The sequence below is a fragment of the Alexandromys fortis genome, unplaced genomic scaffold (genome assembly GCF_014885135.2).
Source record: "Alexandromys fortis isolate MF-2015 unplaced genomic scaffold, M_Fortis_MF-2015_v1.1 scaffold_137, whole genome shotgun sequence".
Classification (NCBI taxonomy): Eukaryota; Metazoa; Chordata; class Mammalia; order Rodentia; family Cricetidae; genus Alexandromys; species Alexandromys fortis.
This window is the reverse complement of record NW_026068009.1, coordinates 283612-300873: the sequence shown is the minus strand read 5'-3', so window position 1 is coordinate 300873 and position 17262 is coordinate 283612. Positions and strand designations below refer to the sequence as shown.

The following is a 17262-nucleotide window of genomic DNA, read 5'->3' as shown; positions in this document are numbered from 1 at the left end:
ACCTTTAAGGTTTTTTCTTTTTTTTTTTTCAAAACAGCAAAATTAAAATGTCCTTAAAGATGTGGCATACGTAATAATATACCTAAGGAAAGGTTCTTCTCCTTTTTAACAGAAAATGTGTACCTTCCCTTCCAATAGATTCATTTTATTACCTGGTTCTCTCTGTTCAATCTGCCTGATCAAAAGTCACAACCAACAACTGAAGTTTTCTATCTTTGAATCAGGATTGTGGCTATCCATTAGGGGACAGGCCCCTTACTGGATGTAGTGAACTCCTCCTAAATAAAGGTCCTCTAGCCAAACGTTTTAAGCAAGACTAACAACATCCACAGAGACAAGCCGAATGGAAGTAACTTTTATTGCTGCTTTAGCCAGGTTTACTAGGGCAAGTGCGACTTTATACAATTTGGGCTTTCGTACACGATGGAAATCACAACTGTAGCTACACGGATGCAGTTGGTGGGAAATTAGGGACCGCCTTCTCCAGAATGCATGCAGATCCTCAGGGACTGTTGCAGGGGATCACAAAGGAGATCTTTGGTCCGAAGAAGACATCTCTGAAAGGAAGAACACAGGTAAACTCAGCGGAGAACTACGGCATATGTTAGTCTTTTCTGGATTGAAGATGGATGGTGTTTCCCAGGGTTTCATCTCATTTCATTGTAGGCAAGTCAAATACAAAAATAAATAAATAAATAAATAAATAAATAAGTAAGTAAATAAATAATAAAATAAAAAAATGAGTGGGAGGACTTCCCACAGAAGCCTCAAGACCTAAAAGGTATCTGTGTTTTACCCACTTACCATTGATGTTAAGCCATTATTTTTCTATAAATAAAAGGAAAAAATAGATAATTTAAAAATTATACTTTGATGTGGAGATGGGTTATAAAGTTTAAATCAGGGTATGAGATAGATCAGTAGACATTTTTAAAAAAAATCATCAAAGTTTAAAATATTTAAAATATTTTTAATTTTATTAAATTTATTCTTATATTTAATTTATTATTTTTATTATATTTAATTTAAATATCTCAGCTTCCTAGATTTTATGCATATGGAAGTGTTGTAGAAGTGATTACCTTTTTGGGTCAAAAAGGTAGGATAAGGTAACACCAAATGCGTGATATTGTATAAAAGTGTATGTACAAGGAGGTGGGATTCTGATTGTTAGAAAATATTTTGCATAGTTTTTCTGTTGCTACTGGAAAAACATCTCAAAGCTACGGAGACATGGTTTCTGTATATTTACACCTCTGTATAAATGTGTTAACAGTCATAGTCACGAAGTTATACAGAAAATAAATATAAGCCCACTGCAGTAAGTGGGTTTAATAGTCCAATAATGAAAAAAAAATTTAATGTTGATACGCATTTAATTTCTACAGTACAGAAACGTGCTCCGTGGGGTTGATAACCCACGTTCTTGCGTCACATAATACAGGGCTTCTGAAACCTGCTTGAGAGCCACCTGAGGGCCCCTTGAACGCTAATGGCAGGGCCTGCCCTGCACAGCTGGTCCAGTCGGTGCGCCCTGGGGTCCGAGGGCAGGTGCGCGCTGAACAGGCACTGCTCTGGAAGCCTCGCTTTGGGAGCCAGCTGGGTCTGAACCGCGTTGTCACCATAGTAACATTAGCTAGTTATGCAAGGTGTCACCTGTCCCTTCAGTTACCCTTCCCCGGGGTAAGAGGCTTCTTAGAAGGATCAAAATATGATGTCAGATGTTGAAAGCAATTTGAAACAGTATTAAATATCCAAGATCGAAGTATTTGAAATAATCCTTAATCAAAGGAAAACTATCTTAAAATCAAGGGCTAAAACTTGATATAATCTCCCATTGTTTTTTTTTAACTTAGCATATACCAAAATGCTAAGCATTGGTATTTTCCAAAATGTAAATTGTTTTAAGCATATTTCATTTCTAATTAACTTATGCGTGCAGCTGTAAGATCCTCCCATGGTCCTTACTGACATTACCCCATTCTGTCCATTACCTCATCTAATCTAAAAAAAAATTATCAGTTTTCAGATTAGTTACAATGTCAACTTCGAAGTTCATTTACATTATCAATGCAATAGATGTTTGTTGTTGTTGTAAGAACTGAATGTAGACTTGAACAGCCTAAGGTATCGTTTTTCACATTTTTATGTAGGTTTTGCTATTGTTGTTTGTGACAGTCTCCTGTGTAGCTCAGGCTAGCCTCCAGCTCCGAACTCTGGCCTGTGCAACTCTACTCAACAAGAACGCTACACAGCGTGGATAGTTCTGAAGACATCTGGCATCTGAATCTACTTGAGAGCCGTTCATTTCAGCAAACCTAGCTCTGAACCTGCTTGAAGTCAGGTCTGGTGCCTCATGCTGTGGACCCAGCACTTAGGAGGCTAAGAGAGAAGGATCGTAACAGGCGGGGTCTCAAAAGTCAGCCTGGTCTATATAACAACAGCCGCTTGAGCTACAGTTGAGATCTTGTCAGGAAAAAAAAAAAAAAAAGATGGTAACCGAACCATGAGTGTATTAAGTGGATGGAATATATTAATACCTATGAAGGATTGATTACCATCATGGCATATAACAAACCTTCATTGAATGTCACATTTCTACAACATTCAAAAAATGAAATAATGTGTTTCTGGGTTGTTGTTATAATCATGACAAACCGTATAAATAAAGAAGAATAATGCTAAAAATTTGTGTCAGTTGGCTATACTGTGTTATGTGCATTTGTGTAGATTTTCAAAGTCCGCGTCTTAAAGATTTGCATAGAGAAATATTTGGGAAATTTGTCTTCATACCAGCACTGAAAGGTGGAGATATCTAATTATAAATTAATCATTTGGAAAAAAGCATAGGACAATAAAAGCTGATCCTTTAAGCGGTCTTTCCTACAAGTACAGCAGTACACCGTGAGGTTTCATTCCCTTACTTTGGGCAGCAGAGCAGTTCGCTGAAATTGCAGTAACAGATCATCTCGCATCCCTTCCCATCCCAGAAATGATGCTGGACATTCGGGTTGATCAACGTCAGGTCGGCTCTGCCCTCTGGAAGGCTGTGACAGTTACGGTCTTTCAGCATCTTTCTGTAGCAGGAAAGGCGACTTGAAGGCATGGCTTGGGCTCCCAACAGCAAAGTTAGCCCGAGGGTGACAAGCACCACCAACTTCATCTTGGCTTTTGTTCCTGAGATAGAATAACAAACGAAATAGGTCAGCATTTGTTCTCTAATAGGTGGGATTCGTCTGAGCGTGAAGTTTTGTATGTTGTCACACATTTGGGGATGAGGGGAGTTCTTCTTTCCCACGCTCTTTGTGTTTCTCACCGTGTAACTTTCTGACCTTGAAATACTTGTCTAAAAATTCAAATGTCTGGACACCACTTAAAAAAGTAGTGGGGGCCAAGGAGTTGGCTCAGGGGGTAAAGACACTAGCCACACAAGCCTGAGGACCTGAGGTCAATCCCTGGGAACCATGTAAAAAGCCGCAGGTGTTGGCCTGCATCTGTACTTCCAGGATTCGGTTGATGGATGGGATGGAGGAAGAGACAGGCAAATGGCTCAAAAGCCACGGGCCAGCTCGCCTGGAGCACACAGGCCAGCAGCAAGAACAGCAGAGATCTGTGCAAGGCTTCATACGATCAGGACATTTATTACTCTTGGGCAAATATGGACATGTGGAATAACTGGCTGGTCTGGACGGTGGAGGCCAGAAGTCAACCTTGGTATCATTCCTTGGGAACCATCCAGCTTGGTTCTTCTTTTTTTTTTTTTTTTACTTTATGTGTATGTTTCGCTTGTCTGCCTGTATGTGTATCGTGTGCATGCCTGTTGGATGCCCTGGAACTATGTGTATGGATGATTGTGGACCACCATACGTGTGCAAGAGCACCAAGTACTCTTAAGTGCTGGACCAGCTGTCCAGGCTACACCTTGGTTCTTGAGACAGGAGCTCTCCCTGGGTCTGGGGCTTGCCAGTCAGTTAGGCTGGCCAGGGATCTCCAATGGCCACGGATTTCCATCTCCCGAGTCATAAGATTATAAACATGCACTGCCATTCGTGACTCTCAGGTTCAAACTCAGGTCATGTTTACATGGCAATCCCTTTACCAGCAGAGCTATTGCCCCAGTCCTAATATATTTTCACTTTTAAATAAGCTATCAAATTGTTTTAAGCAAAGTGGTTATGCCATTTCATATTCCCACTGGCTGTGTGGTTTCTCCATAGTCTCTGACTCTTGATTTAGTCACTTTTTACATCTTGGGTATTTTAATGCATATATAATGGTTTCTCATTGGTTTTTATTGCCATTTCTTATTCATTGTTTGATGTGGAAAGTCCTGCCATGTGTGTTGCTTTTATTGGTTAATGACTAAAGAAACTGCTTTGAGCCTATAGCAGGGCAGGACAGAAGAAGGTAGGGAAAATGATACTGAATGCTGGGAGAAAGAAGGTGGAGTCAGAGACACCATGTAGCCACCAAGGACAGATGAGCCAGACCTTGCTGGTAAGCCTCAGCCACGTGGCGATACAAATTAATCGAACTGGGCTAAACTAAGATGTGAAAGGTAGCCAATAAGAAGCTAGAGCTAATAGGCCAAGAAATGATTTAATTATTATAGTTTCTGTGCAGTTATTTCAGGTCTAAGTGGCCAGGAACAAACAAGCAGGCTCTCAGCAATTGTTGATGTTGAGTCTCTTTTCATGCAGTAATTTTTTTCTGGTGTGTTTTCTTTGGTGAAGTATATGTTCCGGAGCTGGTAAGATGCCTCAGCAGATAAAAGTGCTTGTCACCAAGCCTGATGATCTAAGTTCAATCCTTGGGACCTACCTAGAATAAGGAGAGAATGGACTATTGCAAGTTATGCTCTAACAGCCCTCCATAATATAAATCAATAAATGTGATTATAAAAATTACATTTCAGGATGGTGGCAGCACATGTCATTAATCCCAGCATTTGGGAAGCAGAGGTAGGAGGATCTCTGAGTTTGAGGCCAGCCTCGTCTACAGAAGGAATTCCAGGACAGCCAGAGCTAGCTATTACACAGAGAAACCCTGCCTTGAAAAACAAAACAAATTACGTTTCAATTCTGCTCCTCATCTAAAAAAACAGTTGGATTGTGACTGGGCATGGTTGTGCATGCCTGAAATTGCAATGCTAGGAAGTCTAAAATAGATGAATCAATACATTATTAAGGCTAGTATATGTGTGCTATACAGCAAATTCTAGTCCAAGCAAAAAACAGCAAAATCCTGTCTTAAAAAATTATGTTAAAACATTTTTTCCATAGTTTTTCAGTCCTTTGATTTTTAACAAAGTATAGGAACAAAAAAGGAAGAATAGAAAGAAAGGAGAACACAGAAAAAAATAAGTAAAAAATATAAAAAGATAACTGGGTTGCTTATACTGATTTGTTAGGCAATGTGATATAAACAAGAGTCACCTGGGAGGGAGCCTCTTAAGCAATTACCTCCTCTAGATTGGCCTGTACGTACATCTGTGTGATGTTTTCTTGATGGCTAATTGATGTGAGGGCCCAGCCCATTGTAGGCAGTAACCTTCCCCTGCAGAAGGTCCGGGGTGACAGCTGACTGTGGGGTTCGGGCAAGCCAATAGGCAGCATTTCTCAGAGGGTCAGCTTTAGTTCCTGCCAAGTAGATTTCTGCCGTGCTAGTTCCTGCCCTGGCTTCCCTCAGGGATGAACTACTCTCTAGATGAAATAAACCCTTTCCCTCCCAAGCTGCTTCTGGTGATGGTGCTCACCACAGCAAAAGAAAGCAAACCAGGACTGATTTTCTCAAATTGTGAGAGTTCTTACAGGCACAGGCTAACAGATTGGATACTAAAACAGAATCCATCCTTCTTCTGCATACAAGAAACACATCTCAACCTCAAAGACAGACATCGTTTTAGAGTAAAGGGTTGGGAAAAAATATTCCAATCAAATGGACCTAAGAAACAAGCTGGTGTAGCTATCCTAATACCTAACAAAATAGACTTCAAACTAAAATCAGTCAAAAGAGACAAAGAAGGACATTTCATATTAGTCACAGGAAAAATCCATCAAGAGGAAATCTCAACACTGGATATAAATTCTTTATTAGATATAATTGCTTTTGTCTCTGCCTTTCAATGTAATCTTAGCAATGGTTTCTAAAGAACAAAAGATCTCAAAATCGGTGAAGTATAATTTAGTATTTGGTTCTTTTATGGATGTCTTTTTAAATCTAAGAAACCATTATCTTTCCAAAGTTTACAATGGTTTTCTCCTATGTTTTCTAGTTCTCGGTTTTACGTTTGGGTCCATGGCCCGTTACTTCATTGTATGCAGGTCATTCATATGCTTCATATGAATTCAAGTTCTTCTTAATGTAGTTGTTTAATAATTTCTGTACCGTGCATTTAAAAGGTTGCTTTTTTCCCCCATCAAATCTCCTTTGCCTTTGTCAAAAGTACTGACATTTGTTAGTACCAAGTCAGAGCTCAAACTGCAGGCGGGAACTGAAGAAGAGCCTCAGAGGAAGGTTGCTTACTAGCTCGATCCCAGCCTGATAGCTGTGGGCCTCTTTCAATGCCCATTTTCTTAAATTAGTCTGCTTGTGTGTTTTTATTCCAAACTAAAGTTTTAATTCTTGTCACTTTGTAACAATTATTTAAATCAAGTACAGTTAGCCCTACAACCATGTTTTTAATAACTTTTTTTTTGTTTTGTTTTGGTTTTGATTTTCTTGTTCATTTCATTTCTTTTCTTTTTTCTTTTTCCTTTTTTTGGCAAGGCTAGGTCCTTTGAATTTGTGCATGAATCTCCTTGCCAATTTCTGCAGAAAAAGCCTGGTGGAATTTTTGCTGGAATTTCATTGACCCTTATAATATTGGATTGTTAGATTCATGAAAATATTTCTCCATTCTTCCATGTTTAATTATTTGTAGCTTTCTATTTCAAATGTCCATTCTTTTTTATTGTGTTAAGAATATTTAACATAAGATCTACTCCCCAAGGTTTTGTTTTGTGTGTGTGTGTATGTATGTATGTGTGTATGTGTGTGTGTGTGTGCAGATGCCTGTGGAAGCCAGCATAGAGTTCTGGACCGTCTGAAACTGAAGTTACAGGAGGCCGTGTGCTGCCTATGTGGGTACTTGGATAAGAATTCCGGTCCTCTGCGAGAGCATCATGTACTCTTAGCTGCTTCTGAATTAAGGCTCCAGCCCTGTGATGGCTATTTTAAATTCTCTGTCAAATCATTCATATATCTTCCTCCCTGTCATTAGGATCAATTTCTATGATCAATTTCATCTTGGTCTTAAGTATGGATTCTGTTTCTCTATTTTTCATTTTCATTGATAAGTGGTGTGGGAGAATTGTCTGTATCCTGTCAATCATGTATTTTAATAAAACGCTGATTGGCCAGGCAGGAAATATAGGCGGGTCAACCAAACAGGAAGTAGAGGCGGGGCGATGAGAACAGGAGAATTTTAGGAAGTAGGAAGCCCATTCCTTCCATTCCAGCCCAGACCATCGAGAAGCAAGATATAACCTGCCTGACTGAAAGGTACTGAGAGCCATGTGGCTAACATAGATAAGAATAATGGGTTAATATAAGCTATAAGAGCTAATAAGAAGTCCTAGCTAGTGGGCCAATCAGTTTTATAACTTATGGAGATCTCTGTGTGATTTTCTTTGGGGCTTGCTGGCTGTGGGGTACTGGGTGGGATGGAAACCCCAACGAGTAGGCCCCTCATTGTTACAGGTATGTGTATGTATATGTATATGGATATCCGCACATTCGATTTAAACAAATAAAAGAACTCCTATCGCCTTTCCCAGTTGCACAGCAAAGGAACTTCACTTGTGAGCGCTCTACATTTGTGCTAGTCCCAACAACTGTCTTTGCTCTAAGCTGTCTGTGGGTCTCTAGAATATGTTTACCCATGCTTCAAGACAGGTGAGATGGGAGCCAAGCGAGTACCTCTCGGGGAAGGTAGCAGGTTGGATGTGGGCCGAACTCTCCCTGTCTCCAAGGAAAAGCTGGATGCTGGATCACTTTACCTATTTATTCCGTGTTTGGCTGAGGACAAAAGCCACAGTGATGCACTCATGGTTAAATTTCAATGTTTTCTTCGTAGCTGTGAATGTAGTATAATCTTGACCCTGTCACTCCTCAAAGACAAACATAGCCAAAGCCAGTCCATTCGATGGCACTAAGAACAGATGCAAAGTTATAGACATGGTCTAGCTCTTGCCTTCGCCTTCCCCTATGAAGTGTGCTTTGGGTTTCCCTCCTGCTCTGTGATGAATGACTTTAGGTTGCTTTGTTTAGTGTAGCTCCCTGGGAGCTAGTGCATGCTTTCCCTGTTAGCGCTCTGAGCAAGAAAGACAGAAGGCAGCTCCCTTGGTAGCACCAGGGAAAAGTGAATTCCTTCCTTTACTCTTTGGGGTAAAGCTGAGCTGGGGGTTCCCTACTGATTGTAGGGCACACTGTGCCAGGCGTGGAGACTACAGTGAGGGCGTGGCCCCACCTTTCCTAACCGTTCTCACCAGGTTATAAGAGCCTCTCTGCTGACAGGATTTCTCACAGAGGGAAGCTAACCCAGGAGTCTCTGACATTGGGAGGCAGGCAGATATTTGTGAGTTCAAGGTCAGCCTACAAAGTGAGTTCTAGGACAGCCAGGACTGCACAGAGAAACCCTCTCAAAAAAAAAAAAAAAAAAAAAAAAAAAAAAAAAAAAAAAAAAAAAAAAAAAAAAAAAAAAAAANAAAAAAAAAAAAAAAAAAAAAACTAAACCAAAAATTAAAAAAAAATCAGTTGGGGTCTAATAAAAACAATTAAAGGAAGGCAAGTTCAAACAGTCATAAGGTATGCCCAGGAACAAAAATAGGCAAGAAAAGAAACAGTAAAGAGAAGAGGAGGAGGGAGCACGGGAAAGAGGAGGAGGAGGGGAAGGAGCACGGTGGCTATGAATGAGAACATAGTTTGATAATAAACCATTAGGAAGCTCATTCTGGGTATTGTAGCACTCATGTTGGGTATTGTGGTGCTCACTTTTAATCCCAGGACTTGGGAGACAAAGGTAGGCAGATGAAGTTCAAGGCCAGCCTGGTCTACATAGCAAATTCCAGCCAGTCAGGACTATACAGTGAGATCCTGTCTAAAAAAAATATTCTTCAAATGCATTAGTGAAGTAAGAGAGATGTGTTTCCTCTCTATCCCCCACACCCACCCTCCAGCTGCAACCAACCTTTTGATAGAAATCTATTGAGATTAAAGTCCAAATGTTATTGCTGTCGATGACTATTGTGATGAACACGTATGCTTTAAAATTTTTTGCCTACTTACATTTGTATTATTTATTTATTGTGTGTTATCAGGGAGGGGTGTGTGCATGTGAGTGGCGCTCCAAGCAGAACCCGTGGGAGTCGGAGGCAGTTCTTTCCTTCCACCTCGCTGGCTCTAGCACACAGAACTCAGACTCCCAGGCTGAACCCTTGCAATGCAGCCCCACCAGCCTTCAGCTCTCATCACCCTCCTGCCTCTGCTCGCCAAGTGCTGAGATTATGGGCGTATACTAACCATATCCAGATCTTACTATTTATTTTGATCATTTATATTTAGATAGAAATCTTCCTTCTCACCTAGGCCCTCTGTGCACGCTACTGCTGTGGAGCTTGGTTTTCTTGTGGGACTCCTAACAGCGGGAGCAGGGCTGTCTCTGACTCGGTTGCCTTTTTGTAGGACCCTTTTCTCCTACCGGGATGTCTCCTCCGGCCGGCCGTAACAGGAGAGGAGGTGCCTAGCCTTACTGCAACTTCACATGCCATGGCTGGTTGGTAACTATGGGAGGCCTGCTCTTTTCTAAAGAGAAATGGAGGAGCCGGGCGGTGGTGGCGCACGCCTTTAATCCCAGCACTCGGGAGGCAGAGGCAGGTGGATCTCTGTGAGTTCGAGACCAGCTCTGGTCTACAGAGCTAGTTCCANGCAGGTGGATCTCTGTGAGTTCGAGACCAGCTCTGGTCTACAGAGCTAGTTCCAGGACAGGCTCCAAAGCCACAGAGAAACCCTGTCTCGAAAAACAAAAACAAAAACAAAACAAAAAAAAAAAAAAAAGAAAAAAAAAAAGAAAGAAAAGAAATGGAGGAGGTGTGGATTGTGGGAAGTTGGGGTTACTGGGAGGAGAGAATGGGAGGAAGTGTGGTTAGGAAGTAACAATAAATAAATGGATAAAGAAAGAAAAGAAGGAAGAAAGAAAGATTTTTTTAAAAAAGGAAATAACCCATCTCACCCATTTAAAGTTGCACAATGTTTAGGAAATTTTCTTGCAATGAAATAACATCTTAGTTCTCTAATTGTGGACTCTCTGTGTTGAATGCTACAAGCTATACGTTATAGATGCAATTCGTATTTGTTGTTCCCCACAGACTGAAAGCTGTAAGAGAGCTTGTTAACTCAGTAGCTGCTACCTGCTGAGGCCTCTCTCCAGCCTAAAGAGTTTATTTTATTTACCGCCTTACACCTGTGGATAAAGCAGCACGTGACTCACAGTTTTTGAATGAGTGATTCTCTAAAACCACATTTTGTCTTGGGCAAGGGTCTGTGGAAGTTTGGCATTATCTCCCGCGTGTATGTGCGTGCATGCACCTGGGTACATGACCAGGGGCCAGAGAAGGACATTGGGTACTCTGTCCCATCTCTCTCAGGATTGCCTTCTCAAGACAGTGTCTCTTACTGAACCTGGAGTCTGCTGTTTGGGGCCAGCAGCCACCAGGCCCCAGCAATCCTCCTGTCTTCCATCTTTCTCCCTCTGCCCAGCTCCTTGCCACAACAGCTCTGCAGTTACAAGTGTGCAGTCATGCCTGTCTTTTTAGATGGGTACTGGGGATGCAAACTCAGGTCCTCATGCTTGGGGTGCAGTAACTACTCTTACCTGGTAAGCCTGCTAAGCCATCTCCCCAGACCCAGGTTTCATCTCATCTAAAAAAAACTGTGTCAACTTCTTAGGGCAATCCTGAGGCCTTCCTTCTACTTCTTCTTCATATCTGTCATTCATCACTGTTGAGCTATAAGGCAATAGGATCATCTCTTTTAACCATATGTGGGTATAGAGGAATGTAAGTGCATGTGTACACGTGAACGCACACACATACACATACCCCTTTTTAGAAAAAACAACACAGGTATTTCTTTGTTTTTATTTTTGTTTTCTTTTGCATTTTCAAGGTAGGGTTTCTCCATGTAGCCCTGGCTATCCCAAAACTCACTCTATAGACAAGTCTGGCCTCTAACTCAGAGATCCACCTGCCTCTATCTCCTCAGTGTTGGGATCACAGGCATGTGTTGCCATGGTAAAGCATTAAAAAAATTCATAGTTTTAGCCAGGAAATTGATGTGGGAAGTCCTTCTGTATATGCGTTGCTTTTATTTGTTAATGAATAAAGAATCTGCTTTGGCCTATGATAGGGTAGAGTAGAGTTAGGTGGGGAAAGCTAAACTAAATGCTGGGAGAAAGAAGGCAGAGTCAAGGAGATGCCATGTAGACGCTGGTAGGAACAGACTTGCAGGAACCTTGTCGGTAAGTCATAGTCATGTGGTGACACACAAATTAATAGAAATGGGTTAAATTAAGATGTAAGATTAGCCAATAAGAAGCTAGAGCTAATGGGCCAAGCAGTGATTTAATTAATACAGTTTCTGTGCGGTGATTTTGGGACTGAGAAGCCAGGAACAAACAAGTGGCCTCCTATATCAGGCAATGATGGTGCATGCCTTTAATCCCAGCACTTGGGAGACAGAGGCAGGAGACCTCTGTAAATTCGAGGCCAGCCTATTCTACAGAGCGAGTTCCAGACAGCCAGAGCTGTCTCCAAGAAAAGTACAGGACCTAAATTCAAAGGATAAGTGAGTGGAAAGCTGGGGACACCTGTACTAAAGTTTGCTCCTTCAAGTGTCTCCTTTTAAACACATACATACAAACAAATCTTTTACAAAGAACACAAAGGTGCCAGAGAGATGCCTATGCACTTAAGAGCATTTTCTGCTCTTACAGAAGACACTAGTTCAGTTCCCAGCACCCATATCAAGCAACTCAATGCAACTCAAAGGAATCACATTTGTGGTGTATACACACACACACACACACACACACACACACAGTTTATTTAAACTGGAAGGAATCAATTTCATAGAACTTCAAATATAATACTTTGGTGATAATTAAATTTGGAATGACTATAGTCTTCTGTCTTAGTTAAGGTTTCTATTGCTGTGAAGAGACACCATGACCACAGCAACTCTTATAAGGGAAAGCATTTAATTGGGGTGACTTGCTTCCAGTTTCAGAGGTCCAGTCCATTATCATCATGATGGGATATTTTGGCATGCAGGCAGACATGATGTTGGAGAGGTAGCTGAGAGTCCTACATCTTGCGGGCAACAAGAAGTGTTCTGTCTCACTGGAAGTAACTTGAGCATAGGATACCTCAAAGCCTGCCCCCACAGAGATACACTTCCTCCAATAAGACCACACCTCCTCTTAATGCCACTCTCTTGGGAGGGGCATTTTCCTTCAAACCACCACACTATCTGAGGATGTTGGGAATTCAGGAATATGATCTTAAAAAGCCAAAGTTGGAAGTGGAAATGTGAGAGTAAGCAGGATGTTTACTGATGGCAGTGACCACCACACCCCTGACCAGGAGAGACTGTAGAGCAAGGAGAGAAGAGGAGGAGAGCTGAGGTGCTCTGTGGCTTGAAGACGAGACACCAACAGCCTGAAGGCAATGACTGAAGTTTAGAAACTGCTTTTTTTTTTTTCATCACTCCAGCACTCGATTCAATGCTTGACTCAGAAAAAAAAAAAAAAAAAAAAAAAAAGGGAACATTTACTTAAGGAATGAGCAAATACATTTCTGGAAAAGCAGGTATGTTGCCATACCGTGCACCTCACATCTGTGCCAGAGCACAGCATAGTGCTTCTGGCCAAGGCTCAGTCTACAGCGATGGAAATTTCCATGCCTGGCAAGCACCTATGGTAGGCTTTTTTTTTTTTTTTTTTTTTAATATTTTTAACACTTTATAAATTACATGTTGTAGCTGAAGCCTTCTCCTTCACTTGGGTTCAGATAAATAGCTTTAATTCTTGCATAACCAATGGAAAGTGCCCAGGCTGCTTTGTTCCCCGGACATGCTTGTCTTTTTTTTTTTTTAAACTAAGAAACACCAACCATGATCCTTGGAAATCCATCAAGACTTTATCTTTTTCGAATTCCAGCCAGAGTGAGAAGCCTGGCCATTTTGAAGGACACTGCTCTCCAGTTTTTCTCTTTTCAATCACACATATGCACTTAGAACTCTTGCTGGAGAACATTCAACATGCAGGAAAGTCCCGCGAAAGACAGTTGGTCTGAAGGAACAGAAAAACCTTTGAGACTGGTTATGCCCTGGTTTTCTAAAAACTTCAATCTGGTGACCTTAATATTCTCCCTAATGTTGTAAGCTGCCACTCATACCCCAATGTTGGCATGCTTAGAAATTTGCATATACCCGCCATGCACTTTGCTAGAAAAATAATCGCTGCAGAGAATGCAGAATTGCAAAGAAACTGTTTCCACATAAGCACCAACTCGTTGCACTGTCGTTTGGAAGCGGGTTGCAAAGTTTAGTTCTGTGGGAGTTTCTGGCAAGCTTTTGAATGGCTGGAGTTAAATGGGGCTGCAAGAAGAAAAAACTAAATCGTCTAATGGCCAAAACTAACAGGGAGATGTAGTTGAAGCATTCAGATGGCTGCAGTGCTGCGTTCTTCCAGGCAGCTGATGTCAGTTCTGGGAACCAGTGTTCCGAGCAGTGGAATAAAACGGAGTTGATGGGTTAGGCTGAAAGAGAAGTCCATTTTCAGCTCCCTGTCAGCAGCTGATGGGAGAGAAGCAAGCCTGCAAAACCAATGCACAACTCCAGCCCCGAAGCTTTGGCACCGGACATTTCAAAATGATAGTTGGGAGAGATTAAAATTGTTGTCCTGGCTATGCTTTCTTGGACCACTGAAAGCAACAACAACAACAAAAATAAAACAGATATTTTAATTTTTTTCTCCTTTCCTTATCAACTGTCTTCGAGGGGGGTTGTGCTCGAACAATTAAATTCTGAAGTTAACTATCTGAAAGCACATGCAGCAGAGCAGAAATTTCATAGATAGTGGATACGCCTCTCAAAAAATCCCTGTAGCGGACGTGGCAGCCTGGGTCCTGAAGACATTGTCGCTCTTGGGAGAGCAGTCTACATAATCACCTAAGGCCATCTGCTTTCAAACTTCTCAGAGCGTGCTACAAGATGATACCAGTATCCAATCTTGCATCATTTTAATTTTTTTTTCTGACCACAAGAACTCACCAGAGGAGAAAAGGACCAACAGTGGAGAAAGGTTTCCATAGCCTGTGCAAGAAACCGAGTCAAGACATCTTAAAGAGGTATTTTTTCTAGGTCCTGAGGAGAGAGCGTTCTCTCCACCCCAGCGAGCGAGGCTCTGTGCTGCGTTCTGTGGTGAGAACACCGTGGATGCGGTCAATGAATTCCCTCTTTGTGTCGCACGTTTGCGACCCGTTTCTTTTCAGGAATCGTAGTTTCGCAAAGCAAAACCATTTGCTTCCTTTGACACTGCAATTAACTTCGTGTGGAGGATTGGCAGCAGTCTACCTACTTTGTCTCCCACATAATTCTGAGGGGGGCAGGGGGAACACTAGATGCAGAGTCAGTTTGCACGTTAAATGAAGGTCAGAGAGTAATCTGTCTCTTCCCAAGCATTTGGCCAAATGTCTTTCCCCATCAAGGACCCACATTTGCTTCCCTGTTCTGATCAGATTCTGTCACCTTATCTCAGGACTCATCTCTTTCAAAGTGCATTTGTACCTTTTCCTCAGAGGACTTCTCAATCTCCACGCCTTCCCCTCTATTCAGCACATACCTGAATGTCTACTCCAATCCACAACTGCAGTTTAGAAGAGAATAACTTATCTAAAACGTTTGCATAGAGAAAATTTCATACCTTTTACTTTCTTTTCAGTCTTACTGGCAGAGGAATCTTCTTAAAGGCTTCAGCTCACTGGGTAGTCTGGGCAAAGGAGGAGAGAGGAGGTGCTGGGAGGCGGTTCCGTACAAGTGAACCTTTGTCTGTTTTGTCTCAGCCTGGGATTGACAGCCTCGGCTCCAGCCAGCAAGGAGGGGAGAAGGGGAGTGGAAAGAGACAAGAACCGTCTCTCTTGGGCTCTTCCAAAGCAGAATGAACTAAAGAGTTTCTTCACAGAGGGACATAACGAGTCTATACAAGAACTTCAGTGGTGCAGAGTCTCGGGGCAATAAAATTTGAAACCCTGGGGATTTAAAAAGAACACAGAGTGACTTTTACCTTAGAAGTTTGGGGGTGTGTGGAGGGAAGAGAAGAGACAGGGCAGAGGACATACTACTTAGAAAAAGGTAAAGGTCTCTTGCCCTTTTATGGTGTCCCTCACCATTTGTATAACTTGCAACATTCTGAGAAAAGGTATTTTGAAATTCATATTTTTATCCCTCCATCATTTAGTCATTTGATGAAAGTAAATATAAACAATTAAACAGAAAATTATTTGGTCTCAGAAAAAAAACTCAAAAGGAATTGGCCATATTTTGAACAAACAGTAAAATTCTAGAAATTGTAACCTCTATTTAACTATCTGTTTGTTTGTTTGTTGAGATAGGGACTCACTGTGTAGCTCTGGCTGGTCTAGACCTGGCTATGTCTACCATACTGCCCTCGAACTTGCAGTGATACTCCTGCCTCAGCCTCCCGAGTGCTGGGATTATAGGCACATACCATCATACTCAACTCCCATTTAGGCCTTTGACACTCAGGAGCAAGCTTACAGGAACTAGAGACATTATAGCAAAATAGGCATTACACAGGAAGAAAACAGAGAAAAGGGCAACCCAGGTTATATTAAGAAAAGCACCACAGTGAAAGACAGAGTAACAACCTTGGGCTTTGACAAGTTGCTTTGCATGGCTGAAACCAGGGATCTGGGAAATGAAATTAGAGAGACAGGAAGAAGTAAGTGACTGAAATACATCCAGTGACAAACAACACGCTCTAGTTACAGTCTATGGTTGAGATAAAATATCCTGACAAAAGTCAACTCAGAGCGGAAGAGGTCGTTTCAGTCACCAGTCCAGGTTTCAGCCCATAAAACACAGCCAAGGCAGCAGGAACTTCAAACAGCCAGTCACATCACACCTGCGCTCAAGAGCAGAAAGAAAGGGTGCACACAAGCTCATTGTGGCTTGCTTGTGTTCAGCTTGATCTCTCCGCTCTTTTACAAGACTCTCTGCCTAGGGAGTGGCGCCACCCATGGTAGACCGTGTCTTCTCACATCAAGTAACTCAAGATAATTATACACACATATGCCCACACACCAACTTATTGAGACAAGTCCCGATCGAGGTTCTCTTCCTGGGAGATTGTGTTATGTTGACAAAGCTAAGTATTACATCCAAATGAAAATCTGGAATTTTATGATGGAAGCTAGTGAAAATGATAGAAACATTAGAAAAGATGACACCTCCCCCCCCCATTGCAGTGTAGAAGAACTATAGTGTGAGAGGAAAGACAACTGAAGTGAGGATGGGGTTGGGGACAGAACTCTAGCAGTGATCCACAGAGAAAATAGGTAAAACTGAGTTAGCAGGTAAGGGAAAACTGAGTCACATGGCTGGCGATTATGTTATATTTGAGACAGGGCTAGTTGAAAGAAGAGAACATTAACTTTCAAAGGTTTGGGGCTTGATGGACTGTGCTGTCATTCATCTGGAAAAGGAATCCAAAAAGGAGAACTGTTATTCAAACAGGAAAACAAATATAGAAGTTTTGGCTGAAGCAGGAGTGGAAAGACAGAAATTAGTTCTGCTGGGTAATTTGTTAGTAAATGTTGAGTTAAGGAGCATTTGGGACTGTTTAATTGGCAACCGGTTGGACAGACCTGGAGCTCTGGAAAAAGTCTCTTTAGAGAGTTTACTAACTAATCTACTAAATGCAAATAACCCCAACTAATGACTTGCAGAATTTTTCAAGTATGTGATAGCTGGAGCCATGACAGTGCCGCCTAAAGTATACTGTGTTGTGTGCTACGCTCATGGCATGTGAGAATATATCTCCCTTCTTTATGACCCTCAAGAATGGCTTCAATTATAGGATCTCTTACCATGAGAGGAAGCATCAAAGGGGTTAGATAACTTGCCCAAGGCCACACAGCCAAA

General features: G+C 41.7%; 1 protein-coding gene across 1 annotated transcript; it reads right to left on the bottom strand.

Annotated features, from left to right (window-relative positions):
* Nucleotides 1-348: 348 nt before the first annotated feature.
* Nucleotides 349-15126, bottom strand: Scrg1 (stimulator of chondrogenesis 1). Its single transcript, XM_050161836.1, has 3 exons — nucleotides 15023-15126; nucleotides 2925-3177; nucleotides 349-557 (listed from the first exon to the last, which is right to left on the bottom strand). The coding sequence occupies exons 2-3, from the start codon at nucleotides 3161-3163 to the stop codon at nucleotides 503-505; spliced, it is 294 nt and encodes a 97-aa protein (XP_050017793.1). The 5' UTR covers nucleotides 3164-3177; nucleotides 15023-15126; the 3' UTR covers nucleotides 349-502.
* Nucleotides 15127-17262: the final 2136 nt, after the last annotated feature.

Coding starts and splice junctions, on each gene's coding strand:
- Scrg1 (XM_050161836.1), bottom strand. CDS start 3,163: ATGAAGTTGGTGGTGCTTGTCACCCTCGGGCTAACTTTGCTGTTGGGA. Junction 558..2,924: donor GAACTGCTCTGCTGCCCAAA/GTAAGGGAATGA, acceptor TCTTCCTTTCAG/AGATGTCTTCTTCGGACCAA.